Raw genomic sequence first — 24,400 nt, 5'->3', positions numbered from 1 at the left:
GTTACTGGTTTAATTAAATAATGTTGGCCTGGAACATAGTATTTGTACCTGGATAGAGAACTGGCTAAAAGATAGACTACAAAGAGTGGTGGTAAATGGAACATTTTCTAATTGGACCAGTGTTGTTAGTGGAGTACCACAGGGCTCTGTACTATGTCCCTTGCTTTTCAACTTGTTTATTAATGACCTGGAGGTGGGCATTGAAAGTACTGTTTCTATTTTTGCAGATGATACTAAATTGTACAGAACTATAGGTTCCATGCAGGATGCTGCCACTTTGCAGAGTGATTTGTGATTTCCAGTTGGAAAACTGGGCAGCAAACTGGAAAATCAGGTTCAATGTTGATAAATGCAAGGTTATGCACGTTGGCAAAAATAATATAAATGCAAGTTATACACTAAATGGCAGTGTGTTGGGAGTTTCCTTAAATGAGAAGAATCATTGTTGTCTAATTCTGGGCAGTGTCATTCTGTGGCTACTAAAAAAAATAAAGTTCTGTCTTGCATAAAAAAGGGCATTAACTCAAGGGATGAAAACATAATTATACCTCTTTAAAAGTCCCTGGTAAGGCCTCATCTGGAGTATGCAGTGCAGTTTTGGACTCCAGTCCTTAAGAGGGATATAAATGAGCTGGAGAGAGCGCAGAGACTTGCAACTAAATTGGTTAGAGGGGATGGAAGACTTAAATGATGAGGTTGGGGTTTGCAAGGGGACATGACTACATGGAAGACTTAAATGACCAGGTTGGCGCTTGCAAGGGGACATGATTACACTTTACAAGTACATTAGAGGACATTATAGACAAATAGCAGGGGACCTTTTTACCTATAAAGTGGATCACCGTACCAGAGGCCACCCCTTTAGACTACAAGAAAAGAACTTTCATTTGAAGCAACGTAGGGGGTTCTTCACAGTCAGGATAGTGAGTTTGTGGAATGCACTGCCGGGTGATGTTGTGATGGCTGATTCAGTTAATGCTTTAAGAATGGCTTGGATGATTTTTTGGACAGACATGTGTGTGTGTGTGTGTGTGTGTGTGTGTGTGAAATCCATGGAGGAGCCGGCACTCTCGTCACTGTGTGCAAACGTGCCTGGGTGCAGTGTCCAAATTAAGTATATTTAACTCACAGAAAGGTCCGCACTCTCAGGACTTACTTGAAAATAAAAAAAGTTTTATTAAAAGACTAACGTTTTGGCCTCTCCAAGGCCTTTCTCAAACTAAAGAAAAACACATAATGAATGTCTTAAATACAAAAAGATGGCGGGAAGTGTAAATTGGCTGACCAATCGTAAACGTCATCTAGTCATTAAATAGTTAAGTTACACCTGTGCATTTGTACTTACAAAAATAAGACTATAACTGTTAAGACAATCCCAATTAGGTTGAAACCCCCTTCATTTAGTTTTTAGAAGGATTAAAAACAGTACTAAGTAACAGTCACTTCCTATTTGGTGTTTATCTAAAATTAGACTGTATGTTACATAGTATCAAAAACATGAGTGTAGGTGGAAGATCTGGAGTAAGTGACCCTCATCTATGTAAATAACATTTGGATCTATATCAAAATCGAGTCTAATGTGTATTATGTGTATCAACCTGGATAGTGTGTGTAATAACCCTAATAAACCAGTCAATTATTTAAAATATATAAACCCCAGTCTGCTAAACTAAAGATCTAAAACCACAAAAAATGTAAAGAAAACTACATATAAAAATATAAAGAAAAATACATTGTGCTCTTATTTTTGTCTTAATTTTTTTATTGCTCTTGTTGTATATCTTTTGACACTATGTATTTTTCTTTATATTTTTTTAGGTATTTTTCTTTACATTTTTTGTAGTTTTAGTTTTAGCTTTAGTTTAGCAGAGTGGGGTTTATATATTTTAAATAATTGGGGTTATTACACACACTATCCAGGTTGATACACATAATACTGGATGTGTATCAATACACATCCAGTATTATGTTTTTAATCTTTTGATAAATAAAGAAACAAATATTTTTTTTTTAAATTCCGGTGTGCGCTGCTTACAACTGTGGATTTGATGTATGTGATGCGCTGCTGCAGCACCCGGTTCTGATTGCCTGGAAGGGAGTGCAGAGACCTGCCTGGGTTTATTTATATATATATATATATATATATATATATATATATATATATATATATATATATATATATATATATATCCAGTAATAGCATACAGCACAGAAGTGAAGAAAAGTGTTATAAAACATTGGCCACTTGTAAACACTGACGAAACAATCTCCAAAAAGCTACCCAAGAGGCCTAGATTTAGCTACAAGAGAGGGAGTAACATCAGACCCCATTAACAAATACCAAAAGCCAACTATGCAACATTTTCTAACTGAGCGTCCACGGGTGTACAGATGCTTGGGATGTGTTATGTGTAGTACATTGATACAGGGCGCATATTTTACCACCCGCCAAAGAATGTCATGTGACACCGCCATGGTAGTGTATATAATCAAGTGCCCATGTGGCCTCATATACTGTGGGAAAACTATCAGGCAGTTTTATGGAAAGAATTGCAATGCATAGGTCTGGCATTCGAGAAAAGTAAAAACAAAAATCAAGATATTTCCCAGCAGCTTGTGGCTAGACACTGGGCAGAAGCTAGGCATAGTCCAGCGACATTCAGATGTATGCCCATTGAGCAAATCCCAAAAAGATCTAGAGGGGGAGATCATGACAACATGCTGCTAAAGAGAGGCATTCTGGATCCACTAATTGGACTGTGTGGTACCCACAGGATTAAAATGGCCAATTGGTCCTCAGTTGCTTTTTGAAATAGAAGTGTATTTTCCCCTGATTTAATAGGCAGATGGAGAATAATGTTTAAAACAATGATATAATCAAAGATTTTTTTTACACAAAAACACATGTGATTTTAGGACATTTTTCAAAAAATCCTTTTTCTTTTTTGGTGAAGTCAATATGTATTTGCCACGTTTGGAATCAAAGTAAGCAATACTTATGTTTTTATGTATCGATGCCTAGCATTCGTAACATTTTTTTTGTTACATTTTTTTGTTTAATTTTTTAATTAGCACTTGCAACAATTTCCTTTGGAGCTACATGCACAATGAACTTTGTACACACACAGATACTGGAGTCAGAATATGACATCTAGTGGTGAAATTGGGAAAGTGCTTGTTCACACAAATGATCTATGGAGACTTTTTTGCACCTATTGCATCAATGAACTACAAATTACGTCATCTTGGCGCCTTTTTTCAAGTATGGGGGTTGGGAATATGTGTATATATGTCACTAATCTATCACTCACACTTTATCCTTGATAAAGGCCCCAACGAGGGCCGAAACGTTGGATACACGAGTAATGTTAAAATAAAGAATTTAATGGAAAAAGTTTGGTGTGCGGGTCCATCTTGAAGATTATATGCAACAATTGACCGAGCACCCGCGAGCGGATCTACTAGTAAGAGTGCGGGTACCTTCACAAACATTATACTGTATATTATGCAACAATTGACCGAGCACCCGCGAGCAGATCTACTAGTAAGAGTGCGGGTACCTTCACAAACATTATACTGTATATATTTATATATAAAATGTTCTGAAAGTACCCGCACTTGTTCCTTCTCAATCAGAGGTGGGTGCTTGGTCAATTATGGCATATAATCTTCAAAGCGGACCAGCACTCTAAAAATCAAAACGATTTTTATTCAAACATCACTCACGTGTCCAACGTTTCATCCCACATTAGGGCCTTGATCAAGGATTATCCTTGATAATCCTTTATCCTTGATAAAGGCCCTAATCTGGGCCGAAACGTTGGACAAGTAAGTGATTTTGAATAAAAATCTTTTTGATTGAAAATTTTGGAGTGCTGGTCCACTATGAAGATTATATATATATATATATATATATATATATATATATATATATATATATATATATATATATATTTCCAGGGACATTAATCTATTGATGCAGGATACCAAAGGTCTGAGGACAATGATGTTCAATAACAATATGTCTAAAAATTACCGTGAATCTTAACATGCATTGAGGGGATACAACTGTTGTTTACAAACCTGCGGATAAGGGGGGTGCACTGGTTATCCTAGATAAGGATTATTATGTACAAGAAATTTTGAGTCAATTAAATGATGTTCACACTTATATACGTCTGAGTGGGGATCCCACTAACAATTACGCAGAGATGATTTCAGAAGTCTAGTCTACTACAATTGGGTGTGATTGATGAAGGAGGAATTTCCTTGCATCCCGGTGTTTTATACTTTACCCAAGGTGCATAAAAATCTGCAGTCCCCACCACGACGCCCCATATTGGCCGGTGTGAATTCCATCTTTGCTCCTTTATCGATTTTTCTACACAAAGTATTGGCCCCGTTTGTGCCTTTGGGTAATTTCTAGATTAAGGATACTTCCCATTTCCCACATACGCCATTTTCATGAATCAATTTGAAACAGAACATGTGTATAAACATTTACATTTATTCAGTGTACAATGGTGGCACTATATTGATGATCTGTTGGTGTTGTGGAGGGGTGACTCTGGGTCCCTATTACAGTTTAAAGCGCACTTGGGTGTATCCCCACTATAAAATTTACACTTGAGTACAGTGAGGAGACTATTAAGTTTCTTGATACAAGAGTATATCGTAAAGAGAATTTACTATATACAGATTTACATGTTAAATCTACTAACCGCAACGATTTGCTGCGGTTTAACAGTGCACATCCAAGAGCTAACATTTCCTCTCTTCCTAGGTCACAACTTTTACGAGTAAATCTAATAGTTACGGAGGATGATAAACTCACAATGCGGTTGGATGAGATTTATACAGAGGGGGTACCCTAAAGAGATGCTTGCACATGAGGTGGAAAGGGTTAAGGTGGAATCGTGTTTCTATCATACAGGACAAGGCACAGGGATCAAAACATCAGGCCCGTATACCTTTTGTGCACACATATCATCCGTGTGTGCGGAAAGTTCACCATATCATACACAAACATTGGCCCTTATTGAGTAAGGCATATCCGGAAATTCCGGAGTTTCACAAACCTCCACTCCTTTCCTATATGCGCCCTCGTAGTTTGAGAGGTAGATTGGTTAAGGCTGACTTGGGCACTACACGTAGTAACCCACAGAGGATCTTGGCACCCCTGAAAAATGGCATGCACAATTGTGGTAGATGCAATCAGTGTTCGAGTGTTATACGCTATACGACACATTCACAAAAGGGAAGAAGTTTGATATACAGGGTCATTACAGATGTGATTCAGAGTATGTGATTTACATGCTCAAGTGCCCATGTGCACCGACATTGGATAAACCATACAACCTATACGAGATAGGATCAGCCAACACAAGTCTACCATTAGGAAGGAAGTAGTGAAATTGCTGATACCAGCACACTTTAAGATGGCCCCACATTCTGCTGCATCCCTCAGGTTTCTTGTGATAGAGTCTGTTGGGGGGGGGGGGCAATAGACTCTTACAACTCCAGAAAAGAGAGAAGTTTTGGATACATACACTGCAGACAATGCACCCAAGGGGGGGTCAATAGAGGGGGTCAATATCGAATGTCTTTTGGGGCTATGTATGTTTGATTATTGATGCATTATTTTTGGCCTGGTTTTTGTAACGCTGTAATTAACTTTTATCATTTAAAGCTCTCAAACAATATGTAGCACTTTAAAGTAAATTAACTTGTAACATAAGTGAACCAATTTGCATAATAATGTGATGGGGGTGTGTATTATCTATGCCTTTAAATAGTATGTGATGTCACTGTAATTATTAATGCTTGAGAAAGAAGCGGGAGCTTCAAAACGTTGTATATTATCTGTTACTTGTTGGTAAAAAACTTTTTTTATTTGCACAAAGTTGTCTTGACTTTTTTGTTTTATATATATATATATATATATATATATATATATATATATATATATATATATATTTTAGAAGTAGTAGAGATCGCACTCACAGGTCTTAATGTAGAAAATGAAAATTTATTGTGGACAAGTGCTGATGTTTCGGCTGAGACAACAGCCTTTCTCAAAGTGAAAAAAGTGTCACACAAACGGAAATAAATACACGGTGTGGCGGGAACAAAATCAAATACAGAAGAAAACACAGGGGGCAGAGGAAATGACGTGTCGAGGGCAATATAAGTGATAATTTAACATCTTAGTGAAAATACAAACATTTGGATGAAAACCAGGATAAAGAGAACATAAATCACAAACGAAAAAATGGAAAATAAAAGATGAAAAGAAATTAGGGAAAGTCTAAACTCAAAATTTATCTCATAAAGCTGCCGTTGTGCGCTTGCGTGAAATAGGGAAATACACTAATTAACACCCATAAAATACAGGATCAACCAACCCTCTGTAAGCGCTCATGCGCGTTACTTGGTAAGGCACAATGTAGCAACATGTCAAAAGGAAATGGACACTGTGTCAAAAAGTTACAAGGTTACTGGAGAATATGTCATTAAGATAAGCAGCTACGTAGCGAACGGGAGTGCAGCTGGATATGGAAAGGGATCAATGAAGGAGTCAGAACAAAAGGGGGAAAGGCAAAGAAAGAACAGTGTGAGAAAGCCTTGATGGCTCAAAAATTGAAATAGTAAGTAGGCGAATGGACAGGTGAAGAATATATAGAATATATAAACGAAAAATGAAAAATAAAAAATAATAAAAAATAAAAAAAATAAAAATAAACAAGTGATAAGCTCAAACGAAAAAACAAATTAAAAAAATGAAAAATAAAAATACAAATAAAAATAAAGATGAAAATAGAGGATGAGACTTGAAAATGAAAGAATGGATATATATAAACCATATATATATATATATATATAAACAAAAAACTCTAAGGAGAGGAACAATTGAAAAAGGGAAAAAAAGAGAATGAAAATGAATGAAAAAGAGGGGGACAAAGCTATGTTACATTAAGAAATTAACGAAATGAGCAACCATTCTTGGATAATATTAACGAAAAATCGTAACGAAAAATATGTGTATATAAATCAAAAACTGATATAAAAAAAGGAAAAACAAAGAAAAAACAAAAATATAAAGAATAAAAAATAAAAAAATATAAAGCAAACAGAAAGTACAAAATAAAAGTGAAAAGAAAAAGAAAGAAAAATGAAAAATGAGGAACAAAAGAAAACATAAAGGGAAGAAGAAGAAATCAAGATTAAAAAGGGAAAGAAAAGATGAAAAAGAAAAAATGAACAGAAAAAAAGAAAAGATGGTGAGAAAACAGCGTTGTACAGGGGAAACAGGGGAGTGTTAGCTGAAAGCGCTGGTCATCAACGGCACTGAATTGTTATTCAGTTATAGCATCAAGTTGAATTCAGGAAGATAAATTGGTGAGGGAACACATCATGGAAATATAGAGGGAGAGAGCGGCATCACACTGGATCAATCAAGTGCCGTTAGATCAAAGGGACCTGTAAGCCTCCTAACATTGGAGCCTACTACATTTACTTTTACTACTTTTACCAACGGATGAACTACCGGTATGGCTAGCGCCGATGGCAGAGATGTAATCGACATCCCTCTCTCCGGTTACCAGTTTTCAGACGCAGAAGCAGCTGATATACTATTCACAGAAACAGCCGACACCGTCACTCCAACAGCTTCTCACACAGACCTTTTTCATGAACTAATAAGATTACGCGAACGGGAAACAGACCTGAAACTTCATAGGAATCTACCTCTCTGACTTCTACAAGAAACAGCATATCCCCAGGGGATTCCGCATTCGTAATATCCCTACCATTGGACGCAATAACATTGATTTTTGTAAGCGTTGGTGCCAAATCCTCTATGGACTTGATGCTATTGGTCATTGAGGAGGTTACAAAGAATTTAACAGCTACACGGAACGAGATAGCGGCTTTTGAAAGTGCACATCTCCCTAATCTGAGGTTGGATAGCGATACCAACTGGCTTGACAAGCTACAACAACAATTTACCCGCTACACGTCTGAGTTACATAAATTTAAACAACACAAGGTAACCATTGTTAACGCCGACTATCAGAACAGGAAGGTGTACAGGTGGTTGACAGGAGGTGACGTGAATTACAACAGAACGTCGAGACAGAGGGGTCACTTTTTTGCAACACAGGTTGATTCTTCACCTTATACCAGCAACTCTTCGGACATTGATACTCCGACCAGAGGACGTGGCTACAATAGGGGCCGCCGGGGTCGACAGTTTGCACAATACAATCCAAACATTGACGCGCAATCTACCAGTACCACCCCTCTTTCAAGCATCTCCCCTTTTTTAGGCTCAGGCCCTCATTCCAGAGATCGGGACGCCCGCACAAAAGAAGGGGTGGCAGGCAGCACGCGTTCCACAAAACAGTACAGACCCCCGAGGAAGTAGTATTCAACCTCAGCACCTACCCACTATCACCAGCCGAAATGTGCCTGCTTTCCAAGGGTTTATCTTTTGTCCCTACCAACCACACACAGCCTCTGGAGATCAAGACTGATATACATCGATTTCAAAGATCTTTGAAACTTAAAGAATACTTTAGAAACACAGGCGGGCAATCACCCGTGTTCAAAAGACCGAGTCGGTTTGAGCCCACCAACACACCCAAGTCCATTGAGGCTTACACCAGACTATTGATCGATGAAACTTAAAAACTGAAGACGACTAAACATACCCATTCAAACCTGACTAAAGCTGAAAAAGAAGCACTGTGTAATCTATCAAAGAATCCTAACATCATTATTAGACCAGCTGACAAAGGGGGTGCCGTGGTGATACAAGATTACAAAGACTATCGCACCAAAATCATCCGACAATTATCTGACACAGCGGTCTACAAACAACTCCCCAGCGACCCTACCTCCGTATTTAAACGCCAAGTGGACGCAACCATACAAGCCGGGTATACCAGTGGCATTTTGACCATAGACACTAGAGATTTTTTGACACAAGAGTTTCCCATCTGTCCAATTATATACACTCTCTCGAAGATACACAAAGGTTTGACATCACCTCCTGGTCGTCCTATCGTTAGTGCAAGGGAATCACTCCTAGAGCCCTTAGCCATCTTTGTTGATCACTTTCTACAACCAATCGTGAAGAAGACATCTACGTATATATATTCAGGACTCGGGTGATTTCCTGATTAAACTGCCCTCGGCATCACCAGTTCCAAGGGAAACTAAACTTGCTACCATGGACGTGTCATCCCTGTATACCGTCATACCCACAGACGAGGGCATCGAAAACATCAAGGACTTTCTATTGAAGCATCCTGACCGTGGTAGACCTCCGATTGAATTCCTGTTGCAACTCCTTCGACTTTGCCTCACTTGCAATTATTTCAAATTCGAACTCTCCTATTACTTACAGATAAGTGGGACAAGTATGGGTTCAAATGTCGCGCCAGCATTCGCGAATTTGTACATGGCCAGATATGAGGAAGCATTCATTTTGTCTAAATATGGTCCTTTTATCCACAAACGATGACAAACAAATTTCTTTTCTAGATTTGACTGTGACGCTGACCGACAACGGATTCAATTCTACAACATACAGGAAACCAACGGACCGTAACACCCTGTTACATTATACCTTCTGTCATCCACCACACATTAAAAAAAGTGTCCCCTACTCACAGATGGTACGTATGGTGAGGAACAATTCTGATCCGGTGCAACTACGTATACAACTTGATGACTTGATATCGAGATTATCCCAGAGAGGTTACCTCCTGCATGAGCTACTTTCCTGTAAGGAAAGGGCCTTATTTCACACACAACACAACCTTCTCCATGGTTCTATAAGTACACCGAAGGACACCGAAAAAAAGAGACCCTGGTTTTTTGACCACTTACACTCCAGAAGTAGAACCTCTGACACGAGCTATACAAGAACACTGGACGGTACTTGAAAGAGATACAACACTCCCGCCCATTTTTCACCTCGAATTGCGTTTAGGAGAGGAAGAAACCTCAGGGACATCCTGGTAAAGACTGATCCGAACCATTGTTACCAACATGGCACCACCCCCACATGGCTCAACGCGGAAAAGAAGGGCTGCTTTCGTTGTCCATCGTGTATCACCTGTAATCATCTCATCACTGGTTCTACATTCAATCACCCTCATCCGGGCAAACCCATTGTTATTAATCACAAATTGACTTGTACCTCCAAGTTCCTTATCTATTTCATCAAATGTCCCTGCGGACAGTTTTATGTAGGTAAGACAATAACCACGTTTCGCGAACGGATGGCCAACCACCGATCCGCAATTAGAACAGCACTCTCATCAGGGAAGGCGGACACACCGGTTGCTGCTCATTTTCTGCTTCACAGACACACACTGGCAAGTCTACGCTGTATGCTGATCGACCACGTACCCCAACCAATTCGGGGAGGCAATCGTGAGAAGATGTTGCTCCAACGAGAGTTAAGATGGATACACAGACTGAACACCATTAGCCCCCGCATGGACTGAATGAACTTATTTCTTACGCTCCATTTATCTACAAGTAATTCACACTAAGTCCAACATTATAATTAGCTGCCAATGTCTAACCATTTTTTCTTCCATTGATAAATCGTTTCATTAATGATATCTTTTGAATTGTTGAATATTTGACCCTTAGATGTAATTGTGCTCGAAATATACTGCCCGGTTTCAGCAGTAATTTTCGATAATAGTACAACAGATATTGTATGCATTGTTTTTCCTCCCCTCTCTCTCCCTCTATCTTTCCATGATGTGTTCCCTCACCAATTTATCTTCCTGAATTCAACTTGACGCTATAACTGAATAACAATTCAGTGCCGTTGATAACCAGCTCTTTCAGCTAACACTCCCCTGTTTCCCCTGTACAACGCTGTTTTCTCACCATCTTTTCTTTTTTTCTGTTCATTTTTTCTTTTTCTTTTTCATCTTTTCTTTCCTTTTTTCATCTTGATTTCTTCTTCTTCCCTTTATGTTTTCTTTTGTTCCTCATTTTTCATTTTTCTCTTTCTTTTTCTTTTCACTTTTATTTTGTACTTTCTGTTTGCTTTATATTTTGTATTTTTTATTTTTTATTCTTTATATTTTTGTTTTTGATTTTTTGTTTTTTCTTTGTTTTTCCTTTTTTTATATCAGTTTTTGATTTATATATACATATTTTTCATTACGATTTTTCGTTAATATTATCCCCTATTCATATGTAATTCTCCCAATGATCGGCCTACTATAAAACGTAGACACTTGTCTCTAATTTGAGCCAATTTTTGCCATGTTCTCGCTAGTCGTATCTAGAGTTTATATACAGCGGAAGCCTGGAGTGTCCCGGCCAGCTCACTGAGCAGCGTCAGACGAATCCATTCTCCCCTAAGCCCACTTCATCATGTGGGGAATATCCATTCCGAGTGTCGGGTGTCCGAACTAAGCCAACGGATCCGCACCGCACTGTCGGTAGTCCTATCTTGCCAACGGATCCACACCGCATAGTCGGTAGTCCTAACTTGCCAATGGACCCGTACCGCACTGTACTTACAGCAGAGCCCATGATTAGATGGCTGAAGACTGGTTGGTTCATTGAATCGAGGAATGCCTCATACCATCAGCCCAATTCATGGCTCAGCTTTCATGATTGTGGGGATTGGATTGTCGTGCCGGTAATGCCTTGTTAATACAACTAATACGTTCAAGGCACTGTGGACAGACATCACCCCGAATCAGAAACTTTGTTTCATTTTGCTCTGTATTGGGTAGGGCACACGAGCGATCTCATCAGTGATCCACTAGCCGACTTGTCCAAGTTTGACACCCATCAGTGTACAGATGGTTCAGCAATATCCCTGTTAGCGATGCGGCATCACACTGGATCGATCAAGTGCTGTTTGATCAAAGGGACCTGTAAGCCTCCTAACATTGGAGCCTGACTTGGTTGATGTCATTCTTCAAAAGACAAGTGACATATTAGCCACACCGATGAAACTGACCTCGACTTACTGAATGGATTATACTCTAAGCGGACAGCTTTCGTACAAACCAGTATGGCTATGGACCTTGGCATACCGGCTGCCTCACCACAGATCTGATGAACATGAATCTACGGACTCTGCGATGCTAGCAGTGAGTTAACTCTATCCTTATTTAAGTCATGTCAGTGCCCTTGCTACATAACGTATATCCAAGAATGGTTGCTCATTTCGTTAATTTCTTAATGTAACATAGCTTTGTCCCCCTCTTTTTCATTCATTTTCATTCTCTTTTTTTCCCTTTTTCAATTGTTCCTCTCCTTATAGTTTTTTGTTTATATATATATATATATATATATATATATGGTTTATATATATCCATTCTTTCATTTTCAAGTCTCATCCTCTATTTTCATCTTTATTTTTATTTGTATTTTTTACTTTGTTTTTTCGTTTGAGCTTATCACTTGTTTATTTTTTATTTTTTATTATTTTTTATTTTTCATTTTTGGTTTATATATTCTATATATTCTTCACCTGTCCATTCGCCTACTTACTATTTCAATTTTTGAGCCATCAAGGCTTTCTCACACTGTCCTTTGCCTTTCCCCCTTTTGTTCTGACTCCTTCATTGATCCCTTTCCATATCCAGCTGCACTCCCGTTCGCTACGTAGCTGCTTATCTTAATGACATATTCTCCAGTAACCTTGTAACTTTTTGACACAGTGTCCATTTCCTTTTGACATGTTGCTACATTGTGCCTTACCAAGTAACGCGCATGAGCGCTTACAGAGGGTTGGTTGATCCTGTATTTTATGGGTGTTAATTAGTGTATTTCCCTATTTCACGCAAGCGCACAACGGCAGCTTTATGAGATAAATTTTGAGTTTAGACTTTCCCTAATTTCTTTTCATCTTTTATTTTCCATTTTTTCGTTTGTGATTTATGTTCTCTTTATCCTGGTTTTCATCCAAATGTTTGTATTTTCACTAAGATGTTAAATTATCACTTATATTGCCCTCGACACGTCATTTCCTCTGCCCCCTGTGTTTTCTTCTGTATTTGATTTTGTTCCCGCCACACCGTGTATTTATTTCCGTTTGTGTGACACTTTTTTCACTTTGAGAAAGGCTGTTGTCTCAGCCGAAACATCAGCACTTGTCCACAATAAATTTTCATTTTCTACATTAAGACCTGTGAGTGCGATCTCTACTACTTCTAATCTTGGACTGCACCCAGGCACGCTTGACCTCCATTTCGTGAGTGCCGGTTTTTTGCTCTATATATAAATATAAAGAATAACTGTTACATTATTACAGAGATTTTTGAGGGTTAGTCTTCATTGCTATAGGTTATGCCTAAAGTGTACAATACTGCCCCACATTATTTCTGCAAAATACATAAAAGTAGCCTTACTCTGCCATGCAGCTTTTCATTAAGTTTTCTTTCCCGGTGCTCACTTCTTTTGACTTTTAACCATTGCACCAATGGCTTAATCGTTAAGCCCTGTTGAAATGATGAAAGATAATTGACCTTAGTTTATAACAGCAAAGCTACATATATTAAAGATATATATATATATATATATATATATATATATATATATATATATATATATATATATATATATATATTATTATGGTCAAAAACATAAAGGTTAAATAAACATGCTTGTTTGCACAACTTGGCTTTTTACTTATATTAACTCTTATTGACCCCATCACCAGGCCCGGATTTGTGGCAAGGCCACAAAGGCCTGGGCCTAGGGTAAGAAAAATGTTAGCGGCGACATGCTGCCCAGCCGCATTGTAAGGAGCACTGGGTGCTCCAGTGCTTGAGAGATTGCTTGCGTGTGCACAGGGGGGGTTTCATGTCTAAGGACCCGGCACTAGGACCATGCAGCCACAGGAAGGGGTGCGTGCACGAAGCATCAGGCGCTTGGACCATGCATCCTTGGGGCGCTGCTTCCTCAAATCTGGCCCTGCCCATCACTATTCACAGCTCAGATATGCTCATCCCCTAAAGCAGTGCTGTCCAAATAGCAGAAATTCAAATAGGGAAGGTGCGCTTAAACAACAGTGTAGCTGTCCCAAAATCTGAAAAGAAAAAAGTATTCCCTGCAGCAAGCCTGTAAAATGGACGTAATGTTTTGCAAAATAGAACTACTCACAAAAATCTTGTAATATTCGTGCCATTAGGTATTTGCAGCTGGATTGGAAATTAGGCGTCTTTTTAGGTAGTGCCTATAGGGAAAAAAACGTTTTTTGCAATATAGTAGGTGTAGTTATAAGACTGCAGTGCACAGTCCTCGCTTACCCCTCAAACCTGCGACGGATGCATATAAAGTATCGCTGATCCGATCCTCGGGATGTCGCCCTCAATGGTGTTAGATCAGGAGCGCTGAATTTTGGAGCGATTTTCTGAGTACGGAAAGGTGGGTGCCGGTACTTGGTTACTGAGCGCCTCAGCGTGCGAAGCGCTTCCGTCTGAAGCGGTGGTTTCCTTGGTGTGGAGCGATGGTAATTTGCAGGTTCCACACGTACTATGAAATCTCGTTGGCAATAAATCCAGTGAGCTCAGACAAGAAGAGGAACGTAATGAAAAGGCAGCAGCAGATGGAAATTGTAGCTCCTGTATAGGTTGGCTGTGTCAAATCTTTGGGCACTTTCCGGTAGATATCAAATCTGGGGGTCTGGCATGCAGATTTAAAGGAACCGCTGCCAGATAATCAGCACCAAGTGACAAGATCCCACTTCAAGCCTGCCGGCTACATACAAAGGAACTGGCGTCAGAGCAGGACGCTTTGCAGTTTGTGATTGGCCGCCGGTTCAGGAGGAGTATATACCGGAAAGTGCCCAGAAAGTTTTTTTCCCTATAGGCACTACCTAAAAAAAAATTCCAATCCAGCTGCAAATACCTACTGGCACGAATATTACAAGATTTTTGTGAGTAGTTCTATTTTGCAAAACATTACGTCCATTTTACAGGCTTGCTGCACTCTCAGGGAATACTTTTTTCTTTTCAGATTTTGGGACGGCTACACTGTTGTTTTAGCGCACCTTCCCTATTTGAATTTCTGATTACACACGTGGACTAGAGGATCCACATACTACAGGTGCTGCTCGATTACTATTAGGAACAAAGCGCGGTCTCTTCACCATTCTATACACAGACTGTCCAAATAGCAGCCCGTTGGCCACATCTGGCCTGAGACCCATCTCTTTTGTGGCCCCCCACATGAAAATCTCGCTGCTGTAATTGTTTACTTTATGTACATTTTTAATGTATCAGTACTGAGATTAATTGACCCTGCATTGTTCACCTGTAACACCTCTATTATTCACACCCCTAAAGCCATGTACTGTTCACACTGCAGACCCAGACTGTTAATGCCCACATTGTTCACCTGTTCACACCTCATACAAACTTTTGGAGAGACACCAGCATTGGGCCTCTGCATATAGCATAGTATGAACTGTTCATCTTAGAGTGGTTTCCCTGTCTTCTGCTGTATTCTGCCTTCCCCATACTGCCTATGTGTGCCATACTCTGCCTGCCCTATGCTCTGCGTGTGTGTACCATACTATGCCTGTCCTATGCTCCATGTGTGTCATACTCTGTTTGCCCTATGCTCCTTGTGTGTACCATACTCTGCCTGCCCCATGCTTCCTGTGTGTGCCCTACTCTGCCTGCCCTATGCTCCCTTGTGTGCTATGGTCTGTCTGCCCTACACTTCCTATCTGTGCCATACTCTGCCTGCCCTATGATCCTGTGTGTGCCATACTCTTCCTGCTCTATGCTCCATGTGTGTGCCATGGTCTGTCTGCCCTATACTCCTTGTGTGTGCCATACTCACATACTGCTGCGGGTTTAACATCACTATATTTGCATATGATTTATATTCCTGCAGTGAGCGCCAACCGTTTATTTTTTTAGAGTGTCTTAAAAGTTCTTGGGGTAAATTTGGTGTGGTTTAAAAACAGTGAGCGGTCAACACTGGCTTCCATTATCGGCCCTCCACCACGTAAACCAGAAAAAAATCCAGCTCTTGGACTTGGACAGCATTGCCCTAAAGGAATTGCATGTTTGAGTCCTACCCCTCCTAAGGTACATCTTTACTACTGCTGCACAATCTGGGTGTTTTACTAAACATTGAGGCACTCTGATTCCAATACCATTCTAAAAAGCAGGTTACATGAAAGATGGTGAAGGTTTCAGCATTGTATGGATCAAAATGAACTCAGAAATAATCTGAATTGCTAAAAATGCTCACATACTCTGCCTAGTGGTAGAAAATAGCATAGCACTCATGCAGGAAAAAATAAAAGCAAAAGCAGAATCCTACACTCTACTAGGCGATAAGAACTGAATAGGTGAGAAAATGCCTTAAAGGACTTGCATTGTGCTCTGCTGGTTGATTCTGACACAAAAAGTTAACACATAAAGAACTAAGATAGCTGCCTACACAAAAATCCTTGAATTTTCCTCCTGCCTGTGACATTTAAAGGAGAACTAAACCCTTAAAACTAATCTGGGCAGAATATACTGTATATTGTCAGATAACTGACAGCAGCATTTTGTGTTCACTTTTCATTGATGGTTTTCTTGGTTCTATGTACAGAATTATAAATACATACCTGAAAGATGACTGTAAAGTATACAACAATGATAGTTGTGCTGACAAATAAGTTCTTCTCTTTAACTCGGTTTTTATCCAATAATGCCACTAAAGCAAAGGCAACAGCACCACGCAGACCGCCATATGACATGACAACTTGATCTATTATTTCCAGCTGAACCATTCTGTAGCGGTTAAGAATCCACGTTTGAATGACCACGCCTTAGAGAAAGAGAAAAGGAGATTCTATATTGAGACTATAATTTATGTATCTCTTTATATATTATGTCAAACAATTTATCATAAATTCTGAATTGATTATATTATTAAGAACTTACATTGTTTACCCCTATAGCAAAGATTTTACTTAAAGGAACAATTCAATGTAAAAATCAAACCTGGGTAAGCAGATAGTATGTGCAACATAAAAAAATATTTCTAATATAGTTAGTTAGCCAAAACATTTATCTACAAAGGCTGGAGTGAATGGACGTCTAACATAATAGCCAAAACCCTAAAATATCCTGCTTTAAATCTCTCTAATTCTGTTAGTCAGTGACTTTAAGGGGGGCCACATGGGAAATAACTGTTCAGCGAGTTTGCTATATAAACCAAGAACTAACTATGTATACTATATATACTATATATACAACTATATATATTGATTTTTTATTTTATTTTGCACAGCCTAGTTACCCAGTCTTTATTCTTACACTGAACAATTCCCTTAATCCACATACTAGAATTCCCATACTAGCTCAGTCAGGGACAAACTCTTCCATTCAGGAGCAGTACCCTATTGCCTTCTTTCCAAGTCTTTTCTGCTCTCTTTCCATTGTTTCATATGACAATTTGTTTAAAAATTGGGCATAAAAGGGCATATATGCCAAATGTTCATGAAAAGATCCATACAATTCCGATTAGTGATTGCTGAGTTTTTTTTTAGAAATCATGGATATTTCCATTGATTAAAATTTTAAGGGACAGAGTGCAAATTAGGGTCAGTTAACTGTATGAAGTAGAGCATGCTCAAAGCTCACTGGTGTCAGGCCCAGACTCCAATCAGAATAGGAGAGATGAAGATGTCATCCAGAGATTTGAACCCTTGGAATTAGACAATACCAGGAAAAATGCTTAGTGTGAAACAAATGTGGCCAGATTTGACGAAGACCCATATAAAAATGTTCATATATATATAGTGATGTAATGGTTGTTGAAATTTAAAACTGGAATAATCTTGGTATTTTATAAACACATTTTTTTTTTAGTTTGAGTCTACTCACCAATAACTCTGTAAACAGAGATGAAAACTAAAGTTAATAGTATAAAGGCCGTATTCCATGTCCAAATATTTGGATCAACAGCTGATATTCCCAAAAACATGAAGATAATTGTTTCAGCGCCACTTGCCAACATTTTCATTGTGTATCTCACCGTAGTTGCAGATTGTTCAGATATGTTAGCTTTTACATATTTTTGACAGAAAATTCCACAGAAGGTAATTCTGGAAAAGAAGATGTCATTGATCAATATACAGTAGTCATAATATTTGCTAACATTAGAAAAAACACACTAATACAATGCAGTTTTAAATTGAAGCTGGTACACATAGCAGAGGCAGATTTTTTTTTTATTTGGGTAGGCTTAGGGGTCTATTTATCATGCTGTTGAAAAATAATTGCTGCTCTGGGCAAAACATCACTGGTAATGCTTCACTCCACTTTTTACACAGCATGATAAATAAGTCCCCAAGTCTAATGTTTCATGAATGTTTTTTTCACCAGTGATTTTTTCGCTGGCAGAGAAACAGCTGACAAAAGTTGTAATTTACCTGCCAGTGAGCACACTAAAAAACACTCCAGCATTATCAGGCTAAAATCTGTCCCATACATGGGCTGTCTTAAAGGAGAAATTAAACCTGTGGGGAAAAAACCCCTACCCCCCACCCCAGGTAGCCCTCCCTCCTCCCCCCTCCCCCCAGGCTAACTACCCCCCGGGGAGATGCCCCATACTCCATACTTACCCCTCGGCGCAGATTCTTCCAGCGAAATTCCACGCGTCCATCTTCCGGCTCCTCGGTAAGCTGACTGAGAGATCGGAAATTTCTGTGTGATTCCGTGCATCCGTGCATCCGTGTCGCAAACTGCTCCAACTGCGCATGCGCAGAAATACCGATCTCTCAGTCAGTTTACCGAGGAGCTGGAAGATGGAGGCGTGGAACTTCGCTGGAAAAATCTGCGGCGAGGGGTAAGTATGGCGTATGGGACATTTTTTTTCCCCACATGATTTCTCCTTTAAGAGCTACTAACTGATGGGTCAAAGGCTGTATGGTTCAGTACTAAGTTCATTTTTCATGTGATATGGACAAAGCCCAGACTGTTTTGAAAACAATATGCATAGCTCTTATTATTACAATTATAGAAACAGGTTTGTTTATCCACATTACTGGATAACAGGATTTATGCTTGGGCTGTTTAACATTAAACCATGTTTATTTGTTTACTTTCAAATAAAATGTGTGAATCATTTATTTATAGGAGATATTACATATAGAAAGGATAGTGCAGATATATTTTGGTCCCCTTGAAAAAAAACAGAAGCTGCCTTTTTACTTTTGTATACACACGGTATTATAGTAGTTGAGGTTGAAAAAATACATACATTCAACCATCAACTCAAAATTTTTGTCTAAGTGAAAGTAACCTAACTGATCTGCTAGTTGATCCAGAGAAAGGTGAAAATACGATAAAGATATGTATGCTGCAATCTAATCTGTGATACAAATTGAGGCAGCATTCCAGTAAGAAGGAATGGCATATTTATTTAGTAGGCAAGACCTTTAAATCTTTAAAGGAAATACAGTTACCAATATCCAATGAAAATGGTTCAATTGAAATATTCAGGTGGGTGTTAGCTGAAACTCATAGAGATGTGAAATTATGATTTAGACATAATGGTTCCATGGCGACTGGATCATATCTTCACACTTCTTTGTGTTTCAGCTAACATTTACCTGAATTGTGATTGGATATCAGTGAAAAGGAAATTTCCTTACCACTCTGCTAGGTGATCCACAGGAAGGTGAAAATACGATAAAGATATGTATGCTGCAGTCTAATCTGTGATACAAATTGAGGCAGCATTCCAGTAAGAAGCATTGGCATATTTATTTAGTAGGCAAGACCTTTTAATCTTTAAAGGAAATACAGTTACCAATATCCAATGAAAATGGTTCAATTGAAATATTCAGGTGGGTGTTTTTTGCTACTTTTAAATAATAAGACCCCAAACACAAACTGTTTAATATAAGAACAATCACAAGCAGCGAGAAGAAGAGCAGCTACTTTGGCTCTTGGCCCCAATCGTCAGAACAAACAACCAGTCTGGATAAAGCTCATTCACACTTACTCCCTAACTGTGCTTGGTGTGCAGATCCATGCTTTAGCTTTCCCATCTGAAATCTTGGGATAATTTCAGTACAAAATCTCGCGGTGATATCATGCTATCATATACTTTAAAGGAGCAGTATCATCAAAAAATTAAAGTGTTTTAAAGTAATAAAAATATAATGCAGTATTGCCCTGCACTGTTAAAACTACTGTGTTTGATTCAAAAACTGTAAACTGATGTTTATATAAATAAGTTGCTGTGTAGCAATGGGGGCAGCCATTCAAAGGAGAAAAGGCTCAGTTTACACAGCAGATAGCAGATAAGCTTTGTAGAACACAATGGTGTTGTCTGTTATCCACTATTTAACCTTTGCCAACAAGCAGCTTGTCTATATGAACTATAGTAGTGTTTCTGAAGCAAACAGATCAGTTTTACCAGTACAGGGCAACAGTGAATGATATTTTCATTACTTTCAAACACTTTCATTATTTAGTGTTACTGTTCCTTGAAACTCCCCTTTCCAGTGTAAATACCATCTTGAACAGCCTGTATAGATACATTTTTGGCTAATTTTAACTTACTATATTAGAAATAATTTTTATATTGCACAGCCCACTTTTAATGTTACACTGAACTGTTCCTTTAAAGGAACAGTTCAGTATAAAAATAAAAACTGGGTAAATAGATAGGCTGTGCAAAATAAAAAAATGTTTCTAATATACTGTAGTTAGTTAGCCAAAAATGTAATCTATAAAGGCTGGAGTGACCGGTGTCTAACATAATAGCCAAAATACTACTTCCTGCTTTGCAGCTCTCTAACTTTGAGTTAGTCAGTGATTTTAAAGGAACAGTAACCCCAAAAAATAAAAATGTTTTAAAGTAATGAAAATATCATGTAATGTTGCCCTGCACTGGTAAAACAGATCTGTTTGCTTCAGAAACACTACTATAGTTCATATAAACAAGCTGCTGTGTAGCAATGGCAAAATTTGAAAAAAGGCTATATGGCACAGGTTAAATAGTGGATAACAGTAAATCAAAACAGTTATGACCCATGTGGCACCCCCTCAAGTCACCAGTTTACCAGTGGAAACCAAGAGAGCTGCAAAGCATTTAAATAGTGTTCTGAATATTATCTTAGACATCCAGTCATTCCAACCTTTAAAGCTTACATTTTTGGCAACCTAACTATATTGAAAACATATTTTATTTTGCACAGCCTATTTACCAATCTTTTATTTTTATACTGAACAATTCCTTTAAGGCAGGGTCCCCAACCTTTTTCACCCGTGAGCAACATTCAGATTTAAAAAGAGTTGGGGAGCAACACAAGCACGAAAAATGTTCCTGGATGGTGCCAAATAATGGTTGTGACTGGCTATGTGGTAGCCCCTATGTGGACTGGCAGCCTACAGGAGGGTCTGTTTGACAGTACTCTGGTCTTTAAGCAACCACAACTTGTCTCCAAGCCTGTAATTCAAAAATAAGCACCTGATTTGAGGCCACTGAGAGCAACATCCAAGGGGTTAAAGAGCAACATGTTGCTCACGAGCTACTGGCTGGGGATCACTGCTTTAAGGTATAGCAGAAGGGAAACTGATAAAAAGGAGCTAGCATTTATACAACTGGAAATTTCTGCAGCAACTTCAATTGCACTCTGACAGTTACTATATATATATATTTCTAGGGTTACTACAACAGCTGCTCCACCATTTATAGTTTAAAAATGCTTTTTGTCAGCCAGCATCAGTCCCATCCCCATCATTGTACACATCATGATTTAACACATTCCCTTAAAACAGAAAATTTACTGTTTTCTTATTACTTGCAGTTTGTCTTCCTTTTACATTGTCTTGTGTTAGTTCAGATGAGAGTGCATTATACTGCTATATATGCTGGGAGTTATGTACATGAAATTGGTACTGTGTATAATCTATCATTTTTCCCACTATGGCATTTTATGTACAGTTAAAACTTTATTTATGGTCATATATGTCCTAATGGTATTACTGATGAAACTGGTACTGCATTTATTGTGTCTTTATTTAAGGGGTTATTATAATTGAAATCGGCCATTTATTTACCCTGCATATATCCTAGTTCTAATCCTCCATTCTCTCTCATTTCATATATAATGTGCCTGGTATGCCCATACAAACTGTCTTCCACTGTGTATTATGTGTTTGGGGTGCTAGTACCCATTGTATATAATGTGCTTAGGGTGGAGGTACTCAGTTTCTCCCACTTCATATAATGTGCTTGGGGTGCCAACACCCACGGTATATAATGTTCTTGGGGTGCCAGTACCCACTAACTCTCACTTTCTTCAATTTGCCTGGTGTGAACATTTTTCTATCCTGAGCATTTTAGTTTGTAAAGAAGCACCCACAACTGCAGTTCTGCATGGTTTCCATTGAAGTCAGTGGCAGGCATGGGATGTAGTTTGGGGTAGACAAATTTCACAAGCAAAAATCTGATACATTTGTCAATAACTTTGCTAAAATTGTATAGATATACAGTATGCCTTAAATATGTGCTCAGTATCAGCAATCTGTTTGTATTGCTGGTCCACACAATTGGTCCATACAATTACGTTTTCTTTGTCTCAGCATTTGCTTGCTCAGGTTTACAGGTTTATACTTTTCACAGTATATTTTACAGTAACTTTTACAGATCCTTTTCTGTACACTGATAACTGGTATTATTGAAAAACTAGACATGTTCAAACCATATTATACTTACGCAAGGATTGCAGAAAGTGAAAGCATCTCTGAAGTAAGATAAGAAAGATATGAAATAATGAAAATAAATCCAGGTTCGATAATCCTGACATGTTTGGTAAATCGAGTAACCAAGCTGAGAATGTATGCAAAAATAATTCCAACTAATGTTCCACCAATGCTTACAACAAAAAATGACACTAGAAAAAATGAAGAAAAGAGAAATATAAACATAAGTATAAGAAATGCAAATATTTCAGTTATATATCAGAGTTTAAATATTTACTGAGAAATTATGTATAATAATATTATCTAGTATAGGTAAATCTAAAACAACTGGACTTGCTGAGTAATCATTGAAGATGTTTCACTGCTCATCCGAGCAGCTTCTTCAGTTCGAAGAAGCTGCTAGGATTACAAGTGAAACGTCTTCAATGATTACTCAGCAAGTCCATCTGTTTTAGATGTACCTATACAAGATATACCATGACCTGGATGAATGAAAATCTTCATAGTCAAATAATAACATTGTACAAATACTTTTTAAAAGTATTAGCTACTCCAGACTAGCCTGCCATAACTTAAAGCTATCCAGACACATTATTTTAGGATTTATATCCACTACAGTTTTTCAAGCATTCAAGTGTATAATGCATCTCTAAATGTACTTGATTGTACAGTAGGAGCTAAAGGAAGGACTTAAACCAGACTTGAGGAAACCAGACTTTATACCTACTTACCAAGTAGACTTTGTAGAGTGGGAAATTAATTTTCAAAGATTTATCCGTAATCTTAAATTAAAAATGTGTTTCCCTGTTAACTCGCAAGTACCTACCCCTAATATAAGAACATTTAAAAAGAAAAGTATGTATGTGCCTGTAATTGATAATGATGCCTTAACTGCTTTTGAATTAGTGGTAACAAATAAAGTAGAAAGGCTATGGGACCACCCTGTAAAAATGTTACCTAACTTATCTCATGATGAAAAATCAGCATTACAGGTCCCTAAAAATTAATGACATAATTAAAAAAGCTGAATGACATAATTAAAAAAGCTGAATAACATAATTAAAAAAAAAATCAATGACATAATTAAAAAAGCTGATAAAGGTGGGGCTATTGTAGTCATAGATAAAGAGGGTATAGAAGTGAGGTGTTAAGACAATTAACCACACCAGGACACTATCAAAAAATTGGCAAAGATCCAGTGCATGATATAACGAGAGAAATATTTAATCTAGTGACTGAAGCGTGTAATAATGGTACTATCAACATAAACAGGATTATTTGTTGATTGAATATCCACACACTCCGGTTTTTATTTATTACCAAAAATACATAAGTCACTAATCAATTCTCTTGGGCTGCCAATTGTCTCATGTGTGGGGTCTTAGAGCCACTCTCCAAGATCATTGATTCATATTTACAGCCATTGGTCCAAAACATACCTACTTGTCTAAGAGATACTAAATGACTTGTTGAATCGTTTAAATCTGTTACCAGTATTGAAGACATACACATATGTCTATGTAGTCTATACACCTCCTAACCGCAAGACAAAGGATTAAAATGCATAGAGGAGGCCCTTTTGGAGACAGCTTTGCCCAATGATTTGGTCTATTTTTTATTGGATGGTCTTAACATTGTCCTTAAAAGGAATTACTTCAATGGGTGCTGCAGTAGCA

The 24,400-nt window shown here is 38.2% G+C and overlaps 1 protein-coding gene and 1 long non-coding RNA gene across 3 annotated transcripts in view; one reads left to right on the top strand and one right to left on the bottom strand.

Annotated features, from left to right (window-relative positions):
* Positions 1-24,400, bottom strand: part of slc9a3.L (solute carrier family 9 member A3 L homeolog) — a 107,149-nt gene that overhangs the window by 37,841 nt on the left and 44,908 nt on the right. For both annotated transcript variants that reach the window (XM_041566218.1, XM_041566217.1), the window contains exons 5-8: positions 22,738-22,915; positions 17,889-18,109; positions 16,625-16,827; positions 13,404-13,493 (exon numbers count right to left, since the gene is read on the bottom strand). In XM_041566218.1, the coding sequence (XP_041422152.1) occupies positions 13,404-13,493; positions 16,625-16,827; positions 17,889-18,109; positions 22,738-22,915 (692 nt within the window). The remainder of the gene's footprint in view (positions 1-13,403; positions 13,494-16,624; positions 16,828-17,888; positions 18,110-22,737; positions 22,916-24,400) is intronic.
* Positions 13,872-24,400, top strand: part of LOC108719059 — a 101,369-nt gene continuing 90,840 nt past the window's right edge. Inside the window, exon 1 of the long non-coding RNA XR_001936146.2 lies at positions 13,872-14,932. This is a non-coding gene — a long non-coding RNA (uncharacterized LOC108719059). The remainder of the gene's footprint in view (positions 14,933-24,400) is intronic.

This window comes from Xenopus laevis, chromosome 6L, assembly GCF_017654675.1.
Source record: "Xenopus laevis strain J_2021 chromosome 6L, Xenopus_laevis_v10.1, whole genome shotgun sequence".
Taxonomy (NCBI): Eukaryota; Metazoa; Chordata; class Amphibia; order Anura; family Pipidae; genus Xenopus; species Xenopus laevis.
This window is presented reverse-complemented; position numbering and strand designations above follow the sequence as displayed.